Source organism: Salmo salar, chromosome 03 (assembly GCF_965601325.2).
Source record: "Salmo salar chromosome 03, fSalSal1, whole genome shotgun sequence".
NCBI lineage: Eukaryota > Metazoa > Chordata > Actinopteri > Salmoniformes > Salmonidae > Salmo > Salmo salar.
The window spans coordinates 85,957,264-85,970,853 of record NC_138293.1 but is presented as its reverse complement, the minus strand read 5'-3'; the positions used below and the strand labels follow the sequence as shown (position 1 = coordinate 85,970,853).

General features: G+C 42.3%; 2 protein-coding genes across 3 annotated transcripts in view; both read left to right on the top strand.

Annotated features, from left to right (window-relative positions):
* Nucleotides 1–7,975, top strand: part of LOC106601890 (adenylate cyclase type 9) — a 68,190-nt gene extending 60,215 nt beyond the window's left edge. For both annotated transcript variants that reach the window (XM_045715638.2, XM_045715639.2), the window contains one exon: nucleotides 185–7,975. In XM_045715638.2, coding sequence (XP_045571594.2) covers nucleotides 185–2,003 — 1,819 coding nt within the window. In that variant the 3' untranslated portion in view covers nucleotides 2,004–7,975. The remainder of the gene's footprint in view (nucleotides 1–184) is intronic.
* A 417-nt stretch (nucleotides 7,976–8,392) lies between these two features.
* LOC106601889 (histone lysine acetyltransferase CREBBP) overlaps nucleotides 8,393–13,590 on the top strand; it is a 92,497-nt gene continuing 87,299 nt past the window's right edge. Inside the window, 1 exon segment of the mRNA XM_082972850.1 lies at nucleotides 8,393–9,263. Coding sequence (XP_082828976.1) covers nucleotides 9,176–9,263 — 88 coding nt within the window. The 5' untranslated portion in view covers nucleotides 8,393–9,175.

Here is a 13,590-nt window from a genome sequence, read left to right as displayed (position 1 = left end):
CTTCCCTCTCTCTTTTTCTTCATCCCTCCTTCCTTCTCTCCCTCCCTGCCTACATTTCTCTCCATCTCTACCTCCCTACCTCATTCTCCAACTCTCCATCCCTCCCTTCTCTCCTTCCTTGTTTCTCCCTCCTCTCTCTTTCCCCTTCTCTCTCCATCTCTCCCTCCCTTTCTCTCTCCTCCAGGTCTGGCGACGCCACCAACAACAGTAACCGCAGCAGTGTTGTACATGATCAGTCTGAGCCCACCGCTGACCCCGTGCCCCGCCTCCAGGACCTGCTGGGCCCCGAGGTGGGAGTGGCCTTCTTTCTGCTCCTCCTGCTCGTCTGGTTCCTCAACCGCGAGTTCGAAGTCAGCTACCGCCTCCATTACCACGGCAACGTGGAGGCCGACCAGCACCGCATCAAGATCCAGAACATGAGGGACCAAGCCGATTGGTTGCTTAGGAACATCATCCCCATCCACGTGGCAGAGCAGCTCAAAGTGACTCAGAGTTACTCCAAAAACCATGGTAATGTTGGCGTGATTTTTGCCAGTATCGTTAACTTTAGCGAGTTCTACGAGGAGAGTTACGAGGGCGGCAAGGAGTGCTACCGCGTGCTCAACGAGCTCATCGGTGACTTCGACGAACTGCTTCGCGAGCCGCCCTTCAACAACATCGAGAAGATCAAGACCATCGGCGCCACGTACATGGCGGCGGCTGGGCTGAATGCGCAGCAGTGCGCCGAGGCACCGCACCCTCACGGCCACCTGCGGGCGCTGTTTGACTTCGCCCTGGAGATGATGCGCGTGGTGGACGACTTCAACAAGAACATGCTGGGCTTCAAGTTCAAGTTGCGCATCGGGTTCAACCACGGCCCTTTGACTGCAGGGGTGATCGGCACCACTAAGCTGCTCTACGACATCTGGGGCGACACTGTGAACATCGCCAGTCGCATGGACACCACGGGCGTGGAGTGCCGCGTGCAGGTGAGCGAGGAGAGCTACTGCGCCCTCAGTGCCATGGACTACAACTTCGACTACCGCGGCACAGTCAACGTCAAGGGCAAAGGTCAAATGAAGACCTTTCTGTTCCCCAAGAGTGCGGACAGCGGCACCCCCGTGCCCCAGTACCTGCTCTCCGTCTCGCCAGAGATCCGGGTGCAGGTGGATGGGAGTATCGGGCGCTCGCCAACAGATGAGCTCTCTAATATGGTGCCTAGCTCCATGGCAGGTGTCCCCACTACCACCAGTCCCTCGCTCAGCTCTGGGGTGTCCACGGGTCTGCTGCGGCCTGAGAGGGGGGTGGTGGAGGCTGGAGATAGGCCAGACAGTCGGCAACAATACTACTGTAGCCCTACTACTACAGAGACCATCACAGCCAGACGCTCCTCCTCATCATCCTGCCTTGGTCTAGCCTCCCTGCCTATCACTAGTCAAGCTGGAGATACTTTGAAAGTCAAACAACCAAATCTGTCCATCACTAATAAAGGTGAAACTCCTTCAACCAACGTCCAACAAACAAATCTGCCTGCCACTAGTCTAACTGGAGCTCTTTTGACAGTCCAACAACCAAATCTGCCCACCACTAGTCTAACTGGAGCTCTTTTGACAGTCCAACAACCAAATCTGCCCACCACTAGTCTAGCTGGAGCTCTTTTGACAGTCCAACAACCAAATCTACCCATCACTAATAAAGGTGAAGCTCCTTCAACCAACATCCAACAACCAAATCTGCCCACCACTAGTCTAGCTGGAGCTCTTTTGACAGTCCAACAACCAAATCTGCCCACCACTAATAAAGGTGAAACTCCTTCAACCAACGTCCAACAACCAAATCTGCCCACCACTAGTCTAGCTGGAGCTCCTACAACAAACGTCCTCCAACAACCAAAACCTGTTGTGCCTGCCTCCCTCCAGCCTCTCTCCCCTCAGAATGCCACAGCTACTGATTTACGGAAGGAGGTGGAAAAAGAGAAAGAGAAGGACGATGATGACATTATTGGCGAGCTAACGAAACTCTAAGACTGTTATGTCTGCGATAGCTTTTTGCATTAGCCTTCAGCCCTTTAAGCACGGCCTTTCTTGCATTCCTGCCAGTTGAAGCTTATTATGGAACAGGCATATGTGACGAGAAGGCATACAGAAGGAAACACCTAAATGGCACCAGTTTCTGGCTCCTCTGTTGTCAATTCTTCTCCAGGTTCGTGCTCATTAGGGCACACCTTTGTAAATCTTTTTGCAACTGTAAGCGAAAATGAGCATTTCTTATTGAACAAGTTCAGATACTACGTCTGTTTTCTTCCGGTTCATGCCCACTGAACACGACCGATGTATCTGGTGGGCACAGTAAGAGTGAATAAGAAGATGGGGAAAGTACGATGGGCACTTATGTTGCTATAGAACCCAGCCTCCTACTTGATTCTCACTAACATCTTTAGTCTTTTTTGTTGTTGTATGTTTGGGCTTTTTTTTTTGCCCTTGTTTTTTATGTCTTTTGATTAAGTGCCTTTAGCACAAAATAATGTGTAGACAAAGCTGATCTGAACAAGGAAAGAGGAAGAAACATAAAGGGAAAAGATAACTGGGAAAGACTTCTACACTACAAAACTGTGAACCTTATGTACATTTTAAGGCAAAAGCTTGGTTTCTGTCAGTTTGTTATAGTTGTCTTTGGTCTGTGTAGCTATGACATTGCTTTTATTACTGTAGTTAAGGAGTTTACAAGAATCGGAGCAATAAGGAATGCCACAGTGAAGAGTGAATGGTGGGTTATAAAGGGAAGCAAGATGGAGTCGACTTTTCACAGTGAATCACTTTAAATTGTCTAAGAAAAGCACAGGCCTCGCACAACGCTCTCAGACAAACCCACAACAATATCTACAACATCAGTCGGAAGGCTTGACTGTGTGCTTGTGTCTGTGCGCTACACTACAGTAATAACTGCCTTCCACGGCCTCATGTGGAGAGGTGGCTGTAAGTTGTCATTCTGCAACTGATGAAAGCGTGGGAAGAAGGTCGGGAGTGTGATCAAGAAATAATGAAATCCCTCTTGCTGATGTGGTATTTTTTCTCCCGGCCCTGGTTAAAAGTAAGGACCTCTGTCTTACCAGCCTCAAGCCGTCAACTAGACCTTGGTAATAGTAATTAGGGCTGAATCCTAACTCCCACTTAAGTCTGTTTTAAGTCGAAGTCTCCCATTGACATCAATGCATGACTAAGTGAAAATGTTCAAGTTAGGACTTGACCCTAATTCTTTAACATATCATTAATTAGCTTCAACTGCACATTAGCTCTGCAAGTCTATAAAGCTAACTTTTAGCACCACAGGTTAGTTCATGTGCCATAACCTCTTCCTAGTCTTTTACAGGAATGAAATCTGTTGTTAGGCTACCGTTGTTGAGGTTTGAAGTGCACCCCTCTAGGTAGGCGTCCTAATAGGAAGTTTCTATTGAACGTGCTGGTTTGCTTACAATACAGTTAACAATCTGTTAAAATTGTTACATGTGCGTCACGTACATATCATGTGGAATAGGCAAGAGCACAAACCGATCCGGGACCAGGCTAATCTTGAGTAGTCTCTTGTGACGGACCTGAGTTAAGATGTTGAGTGATCCAGTTTAACGGAATGGTTTATTGGTATATTGACCTTCAAATAGGACTTGATCTGCTATCGCCACGCTCCACTCCTGTTACTCTACCGTCCGGCTATTTAGAAATACATGCAATGGGGAATGCACCCGATTCCTTCCTCTTGTTACAGCATTCCTGCCAAATTAGATCCTGGATAATAAGGGAAGTTTCTAACATGCGCCATGTAAGCAACATATAAAACATATGAAGTGTGCATGTTCAGTGCTACATATTTTCCTATTTGTTTTGTGTGTTTGTTTTGTCGAAGTTGAGATCTCGTTGTTTTCTTTTTATATGTATATATATATCATGTACTGTATGCGTTGTTTTATCAGACCCTTTCTTGAGAGAATTGAGTATGGTAAACTGTACAGTGCATATCCTCCAACTGCAAGTCTAATCATCCCTGTCACTTTCTCTCTGTTTTAGTAAAAGGGCTTGGGTGCTCGGGGAAAATAACAAAACAAGTAATGGTACTACTAGGTTTCCATCCAATTGGTGACAGATTTTCATGCGAATATTCTAAAATCTGCATAAAGAAAATATGCGCATTTTTCCACAAAATATACTTTTTCACGTACCAAATAAAAATCTAAAGTTCAGTGTGTTTCCATTGCATTTTCAACTCTACCAATAGTTTTGTTGTAAAAAAACAGTTGGGTAAAATAGCCTATTTGCCTACTCTGGTCTTGGTACATACGCTCTTGCCAACAGCTCACAGATACAGTGCAGATAGGCTAGTCTACATAATGAGATTATTATGGATAAGAGCGAGAAAATGAGTATTTTTCAAATGGCAGCCAACCATCGATCAACATGTCACCAGAATCAGACCCTCGATATTTATTGGAAAGGAGCATCAAGATCACTGTGCACTTTCATCACCCATCATAAGTTCGGCCTATTTCATCTGTAGCCTAATAAACTGCTTATCATCGCGTGACTCAAGGTTTACTTCGATATGATTATTATATGAATATTTACCTTTAAAGGCGTTTCCACTGCCATTTCTCGCATAATTAATTAAAAAAATTACCAACACAGAAAAATCCCACCCCATCGAACAAACAAATTATCTTTCGGCATTTATAAAATTGTACCGAAACTTCCTGTTTCCATCACAGATGTCGTGATTTTAAAAAAATGATACGGTATGACTTTACTTACATAAAAACTGGGGATGGAAATGTCTATATTATTTGTGACCTCAGACATACTTTGAAACCTCAAAGGTACAATATCAAAGCGTTCTGAATTAGGAGTATAACTTGGAAAGTAAATGTTCATAGTAAAAGACTTGAGTAAAGATGGAGATACTCAGGATATCCCAGCAATCATTTGGGTTTTAAGTGCATCTTTCAACTTTCAGCACTTAAGTTTGTCTTTTGTAGTGCCATAATTTGTTTTACTACAGGTTCCTTGTGTGTACTGCAAGAGTTTGCTAGTAGTGCCTTTTCAGTCATAGGAAAATCCTCTCTAAATCAACTCTGATATCATTTAATTAAGATTGCCACATTTTGTTTCTCAAACCTCCTTGAATACACATTTTTTTTTGCTATTTTACATGTGTACATATTTTTCTCATCCAAGTTCTTTTAACTTTTTATATGAATTTGACATGTGCCTTTTCTACTACATAACCTGCTGAGCAATTGTTTCCAACATTTAGTATCACTGATATGAGTATGAAACTCAATATTGCAGTTCATTGTCACTTTTTGGTAGACAGCTGCCACTTATTTGTTCTGATGTGCATTTAAAAACAGGGAATAACTAAAATGTAGTTTTGCTTTGTTTGACTGGATATTGTTGTACTGTGTAGAATTGCTTGAATGGGGTTAGGCCCATTTTAAGTGCATTAATCTACAAACGGGATTGTTTTCAAATTGTCAAATGTATTCTTGCTGATTATGAGCGTGCAACCCTTGTTGTAACCTACCCAAATTCCATTGATTACAATTTTTTATTTTTTTTATTTCACCTTTATTTAACCAGGTAGGCAAGTTGAGAACAAGTTCTCATTCACAATTGCGACCTGGCCAAGATAAAGCAAAGCAGTTTGACACATACAACAACACAGAGTTACACATGGAGTAAAACAAACATATAGTCAATAATACAGTAGAAAAATAAGTCTATATACAATGTGAGCAAATGAAGTGAGATAAGGGAGGTAGTAAAGGCAAAAAAAGGCCATGGTGGCGAAGTACATACTATATAGCAAGTAAAACACTAGAATGGTAGATTTGTAGTGGAAGAAAGTGCAAAATATAAATAATGGGGTGCAAAGGAGCAAAATAAATAAATACAGTAGGGGAAGAGGTAGTTGTTTGGGCTAAATTATAGATGGGCTATGTACAGGTGCAGTAATCTGTGAGCTGCTCTGACAGCTGGTGCTTAAAGCTAGTGAGGGAGATAAGTGTTTCCAGTTTCAGAGATTTTTGTAGTTCGTTCCAGTCATTGGCAGCAGAGAACTGGAAGGAGAGGCGGCCGAAGGAGGAATTGGCTTGGGGGTGACCAGTGAGATATACCTGCTGGAGCACGTGCTACAGGTGGGTGCTGCTATGGTGACCAGCGAGCTGAGATAAGGGGGGACTTTACCTAGCAGGGTCTTGTAGATGACCTGGAGCCAGTGGTTTGGCGACGAGTATGAAGCGAGGGCCAGCCAACGAGAGCGTACAGGTCGCAGTGGTGGGCAGTGGTGGCTATTTTGTAAATGCCATCGCTGAAGTCGAGGATCGGTAGGATGGTCAGTTTTACGAGTGTATGTTTGGCAGCATGAGTGACGGATGCTTTGTTGTGAAGTAGGAAGCCGATTCTAGATTTAACTTTGGATTGGAGATGTTTGATCTGAGTCTGGAAGGAGAGTTTACAGTAAAGGGACATATTGGAAACAATCAGTTTCAATAATAAACTTCACACAGTGTTATGTTGCTAAATGTCCCAAGGAAGGGGAAACTGCATAATTGAGGTCTGGACACATGAAAGGAAGATAAAACCCAGATATTAGCTACAGCTTATCTTATTGCTTTTGAGAAACTCTGCTTATCAAACTATGGATTCCTGGTGTTTTATCGTGTTGATGCTGGATAAGTAGCGTTCTTTAGAAAGCGAAGGGAAATAAATTGTTGAATTTAAGGCTAACTCTTATAGAGGTATTGGAGCTCAAATCTTATTCCCAATTCAACCGTACTGTGATGATGGCTCTATTTTCATTTCACACTGCAACTGTGTTGAATGTGTTACCGTACCAGCTCAGAACAGCTCTGTTGGGCTCAGTAGTGTGAAAAAGGTATTGGGTTCCCTACTTCAAAAAAAGCTTAGTACAAAAAAAAACTAACTTGCCTTCACTGCAAAAAGGACTTCATGGATTGAAACGTTGTGAACTAACAGAATGGGACTAGTTTTGATGCCAAATAGAGATGTGATTGATTTGATGTATGTTTGGCCTTATTTCCCCCTCTTTAATTTGCTCTGACTTGTCGTGCACATTGATGACGGGTTGTTTCTATACTCACTAGTACGATATGTATGCAGTATGTATACATTTTGCACAAAGCACTCACTCTGTATGTACATATGCGTTTTATATTTTGTATTATTTATACAGGTGCCATTGTTGAAGGGTTGAGGAATACATGGAAGGTTAGATACACGTTAGAACACTGTTACAATTATGTCCAAATGTCATGTTTGCCTGCATGTATAGTATGTGTGTGTACCTACCTGTACGAATGTTTGTGTAACTGTATGATTGTGGGAGAGGGATGCTCTAACTTACCCCAGTAGGCCTAGGATTGTGTGCTGTCTGAACTTGTCCACTTCTTTCCACCTCAGTATGTCAAAGTCAATTTACATTTTAGTAATTTAGCAGACACACTGATCCAGAGCGACGTACTGGTCCCCCGTGGGAATCGAACACACAACTTGGCATTGCAAGCACCATGCTCTACCAACTGAGCCACATGGACCTATAAGGACATTTTCCTGCCACCACTACTTCTATATAGGCCTCGGTGACAGATCTCTCCTTCCTAAGGGATCCCATGGTATTCCCCCATGAGTAGCCTGGTCGGTTTCAGATTGGTTTGTGCTGTTGGCAGCTCCTATGGTCAATGTAAGAGCTGACGAGACAGTGCAAACAGATCTGGGACCAGGCTACATCATCAACACCATGCAAGGTAAAATAACACTGCTAGATTTCTGTTAATGTTTTCAGACCCTGTTTCATATAAGCCTACTGTACAGTTGTGGCTGGTAGATCTTTGGCCTCCCTCCCACTGTATTTTATATAGCCTATAGCACGCTGCATTTTTGGAGGGGTCCGCAAATGAAGGTAAAAAATAAAGTGATTTTTTTTCTGAGATTTGTTTGGATGGTTCTGTTTGCATTGCTTGATATTTACCCATTATTACAACTTTTAATGATGCATTTACAATTGCATGTAAACTTCTGTTGCTTGGCTCCTTAAATTGATACAAATGTAGCTGACTAGATGGATGGACAAGGGTGAAGTGCCCCACAATGGTCTTATGAGGGTTGGTGACTTGGTGACGCATAATACACAATGTATATGGGGGACTGCACAATAACTGCTCACTTGTACATTGTTCTGTAACACTTGAGGTTAGAAAGTGCTTTGACAGCTACTTAATTTTTTGGGTTATTCCACCCCTAGAGGCTTGTTGATGTACGTCCACATGACGCACGGCAGGGCATAGGTTTGCGTAGGGCGTGATTGCACAGCCCCTCCCCCCCACAGTCTAGCTAGAAAGAAAAAAACTTTTTGTATCGGAGGAATCAACAGCCGCCATCTTGACGCGGCTCAGAATCAGGATTTCGGGAGAGCCTTATTTTTTAGACCGAAACGAGCCATTTAGACCGTGCTCAAACGGCTTTATTCTGCAGAAAATCGAAGTCTTTATTCCTTCGAAGATAATTATTGAGAAAAAACGAGGATTGGATCAATTTTTGTCGTCTAGAGAGCCCCTCGTATATTTGATTTCCCCTTCAGAGAGCGCCGCTTCTCCATATCTCTGTTCCGAGACGATGTATTTATCGAGAGACAGTAGCGAGAAAAATACATCGGCGCATACAAAATATTTTTGTAAATTTCTTGTCTTTATTGGAGGCGAAAATTGAATTTAAGGCTGTTCATTTGGACCGGGAAAAGGCGCTTATTTAAAGATGCCTATCTAGGGATTTATGGAGAAAGGGACTTGAATCCACACTATATACTTTTTTTGCTAATATTTTAATTTATTTTTCGTGAACTGAAATATTTTTTGGCTATAATTATTAACGATAATTATGTGGGTGTTGGGTGTTGGATTATCATGGGGTGATTGTCAGCGGCGGAGCGTGGCGCTGTTGCCTTTATTTTGAAACATTCTACTCGGCTGACTAGTGCAAGCATATTTCTATCTTGCCAGCTAGTTGGTTAAATACCCCTCTATACGTGGGGTGTGAGTAAGAAAGAAGATTGTTGCCATACAAAAAATCTAGCTGGAAGGAGTCGAATTTCATTTTGCATCATTATTTAGTGATCATTCTTACCGATCACAATGGCTGACAATTTGCTGGACGTCGGACCTCCCAACGCAAAGCGACCGAAACTCAATTCACCTGCTCTTTCATCGTCAGATGGTCCAGGTAAGCACCAAGTAGGGCCTATTTTGTCGTCAGTCTGTTGAAAAAATAAATGTATGCCAACAATGAATGAGTTATTTTAGTGATAATGAAAACTGTACTTTTATGTTTTGTCTGGCTGCGTTCGCTCGTGCACAATGTTCCTCACTTGGAACTTTCATATGTCAGCTCTCGAGCTTTGCAGTCTAGTTGTTCGTGGTATTAAATTGTCACACCCGACTGTCACTGAATCTACAGTCACCCGTCTCTGTAGCCAATCCCCCGCTGCTCTCTTCTCGATTTGCCCATATGCCTTGGTAGTAAAGTCAGCCTACTGGCGGTGCTGGTATTGCACCATGTGCTGATGTGTCTGTCACTCCTTCTCGGTTTACTAGCTACGCCTCTGAAAACTTGCCACCCCTATGTTCCGGATAATGTCATTGCGGTGGAGTGTGAGTTGGAACAGCGGTCCGAACGCAGACGAGACTTGTGATATAGCCGCCGTGTCTGTTCAAAAGAAAAGTGCAACCTGTTGAATTTGGTTCATTTCAACACTCATAGACACTTGTTAACCTACCGGAATAGGACTATTGTATGAGCACAGTCAACAGAAGTGTCAACATGAACTTGAAGGTAAGTTATATAAATGTTCATACAGAGTGAAACCGATAGGAATTTCTTAGACGCTGCCCTTGAATAGGGGCCCTGCATTGAAGTTTATGGACAGGTCTCCTGTGCTCATAAACCTAGCCTCCCAGACAATAACAAAAGCCTACCACAGCGCTGCCTTGGTTGGTTTTTATCAGAGAGAGAGGAACATTAAGCATAAACCTAACCTCAGGGTCTACCACCACACTGTACCCACCCAAACACTCAGGAAACAGCAGAGGGTGCACCCCCCTATCCACATCGATGGGACCGCAGTGGAGAAGGTGGAAAGCTTCATGTTCCTTGGCTTACACATCACTGACAAACTGAAATGGACTACCCACACAGACAGTGTGGTGAAGAAGGTACAACCGAGCCTCTTCAACCTCACCAGGCTGAAGAAATTTGGCTTGGCATCTAAAACCCTCAAACTTTTACAGATGCACAATTGAGAGCATCCTGTCGGGCTGCATCACCACCTGGTACAGCAACTGCACCACCCACAACCGCAAGGCTCTCCAGAAGGTGGTGCGATCTGCATAACGCATCACCGGGGGCAAACTACCTGCCCTCCAGGACACCTACAGCACCCAATGTCACAGGAAGGCCATAAAGATCATCAAGGACAGCAACCACCCGAGCCACTGCCTGTTCACTCCGCTAACATCCAGAAGGCGAGGTCAGTACAGGTGCGTCAACGCTGTTTTTCAGTGTCTCGGTCCCAGCTATCTCAAGGCCATCAGACTGCTAAACGGCAATCACTAGCACATTAGAGGCTGCTGCCTATAGACATAGACTAGAAATTACTGGCCACTTTAAGAAATGGAACACTGGTCACTTGGGTAAACATCAATCTGGCATTACTCATCTCTATTGTATATACTGTATTCTATACTATTCTACTGTATTTTAGTCCATGCTGCTCTGACATCGCTCATCCATATGTATATATTCTTAATTCCATTCCTTACTTAGATTTGTCTATTGGATAAATGTTGGTAAATTGTTAGATATTTCTTGTTAGATGTTACTGCACTCTCGGAGCTTGAAGTACAAGCATTTTGCTACACCCGCAATAACATCTGCTAAACATATGTATGTGACCAATAAAATTTGATTTGATTTGAACCTGCACGACTTCCCCTGGCTCCTGGCCTCATATCGCTAGCCGCAGCCAGCCAACATATCGTTTAACATGGGTATTTAACAACCAGTCATATTTTATGCTTAACATTGTATGAAGTTGCTGTGGCAGCTGCACCACTCCCTGCCTCCACGCACAAGAGCTAAGCGATTAGTGCTTTTTAATGTCGGATTAGGTTCAATTTAAAAAACTAATTTTTGGGGGGATTCCATTATTTCTTTGACTATGCATTATGTGGTTTATATGCTGTAATACAAAATTAAACAATTATGGCAGTCCCTGACAAAATCTTTGACAATAGTCATATGTTATTTCGACCAATCAATTGAAATGATAAAACATCCGATGTGTTTAAATCAAATCCATGATATGCACTGAGCTTGTCTTATGATTTAAGCCCACTGTTTGATGAAATAATTAAACAAATGACTAGAGTCCGACCGCAATTGATTTGATTCTGCCAGGCCGGGCTCAGACTTGCTGCTCTGTTAAAGAAAAATGACAGTGAGTGACTGAGACTAGCACCGGCTGTTTCTCTCCTCCCTGCTGCAGCGACCACCGCAGAACATCAGCAGGGTTTATTCCGCTGTCCGTGTTGCTGAAGCTGCAACATAATTACAGCCATTTCTGACTGAAAATTCTGTTACCGAAATCCCTCATTTGTTTAGGAAAAACATTCCCTCAACCCTTGCTCTCTTTACAAGACACATTTTATGCATCGCATGCACTTGACCAATAGGGCCTGACCTATAGCATATCATTATCACATCAATGAATTGGTTATAACAAACTCCAAACACCGTAACACAATTGAGAGTAAAATGGATGCTGAGGACATGACAAACTCAAAACGGGGGAATGTTTACTGGTTACTTGGGAGGAAAACGGGAAGTCAGATTTGTGGAATAAATGTGACTATTTGTGGAAAATATTGGAGATCAAGAAAAATGAGGTAAGGAGCAAGTGCTTTGCATATTGTGTGTGCCAAACAGGTGCTGTTAGATTACAATATCATTTTTCAGACTATTTGGAACAATGTCAATAACACAAAATAAATGATACGCGTACCAGAGTCTGTAATGTGTATTTGTTTTGGAAAGCCTTAATTACAGCAAAGACTAAAGTCGCATTCATTCGTGAATGCAATTTCCGCAATGAAAGTTTATTTATTGTTTACGCTAATTTATTCAAGGTTTGATACATTTTTATTTTAAAACTAAAATGCTTGACTGCATTTCAAATCATGAATGACTTGTATGCTGTGTGATAACATGAACGAATGAATGATTAATGCAGTTGCCTAGAAGTATTGAAATATATGCCTAAGTAAGTTACGGTATAAGACTAAACAGGATGCGCTCTAACATGCTGACCACACCACTCGTGTCGCGTGCGTTGCAAAATAAATGTACACATGTTATTCAATCATTGCACCCACACTGCTCGTGCTCCTCAGCGAGCATATGCATGGCCAGACACTAAAATAGAAATAGGTTCCATTTGTGAAGCTCAACGCGCTGCGAGTCCGACCTCTCAAATCTCATTGGTTTTTAGAAGCATATACCCACGTGCCATCTCATTGGTTTTTAGACGCTTATACCCACGTGGGTGATTGAAAGATGAACTGACTTCCACACTCCAGTCGGTTCTAGTAATGCCCCGTAAAGTTGGTTTCCAACCGCCATATAAAGTCCAAAGAAGAAAAAGCCTGTAGGAAGGAGGAGAGATGATGAGGAAAAACGAATTCGGTTTACAGTTATCTGTGGATTCATTGTCGGAGTAGAGGACCTTGTGCATTTCAGGTAAAATAACAACCCAATGTTTATATCCCAGCACAAATTAGATAACAGCAAGCAAGCTAGCTAAATTTCTATAAATGTTCAATGCTTTTCGACCTGTCCACAAATTAATATAATTGGTTCAGTTTTATATGTTTTAACCTGTGTGTCCTGTTCTCTTCTAGTCTGGGTGAACAAAAATCAATGTGTGCGCGATGGGGCGCATCCGGTTTGGTCAGCATGTTAGGGCTATAGCTCAATGGTGGTTATACAAGGCTGCTATACTAAGCCTACTAATGATAATGCCATTACTTATTATAATGATTATTATTATTAATGAGATCAAGAAAAAGGAGGGTTAACTTTTTTGGACAATTTGCAACGGCGTACACAACACTAAATACATCCTAAAAATACCAGAGAGGCTGTTAAGAAAGCAGAAGTAAAGGCTTTATTACAGCATATCAAAGATTAAAAACAGACAAATTTGTGAAATTATCTGACATGTTGTGGTTGCATCAGGCTTGATGCTCACAGAATTAGTAAGCTATTTAACAAACACTCAAACAGGCAACAGAAGCAGGATCTGGTTTATTTCTGTACATATGTATGTATATATGTGTATGGATGGATGTATATTTATAAACCAGGCACATTTAAGTTAGGCTATTAATTATAGGCCTATTTAAAAAAAAAAAAAATTTTATGTAATATTATATCTTTTTTTACCCCTTTTTCTCCCCAATTTCGTGGTATCCAATTGGTAGTTAGTCTTGTCTCA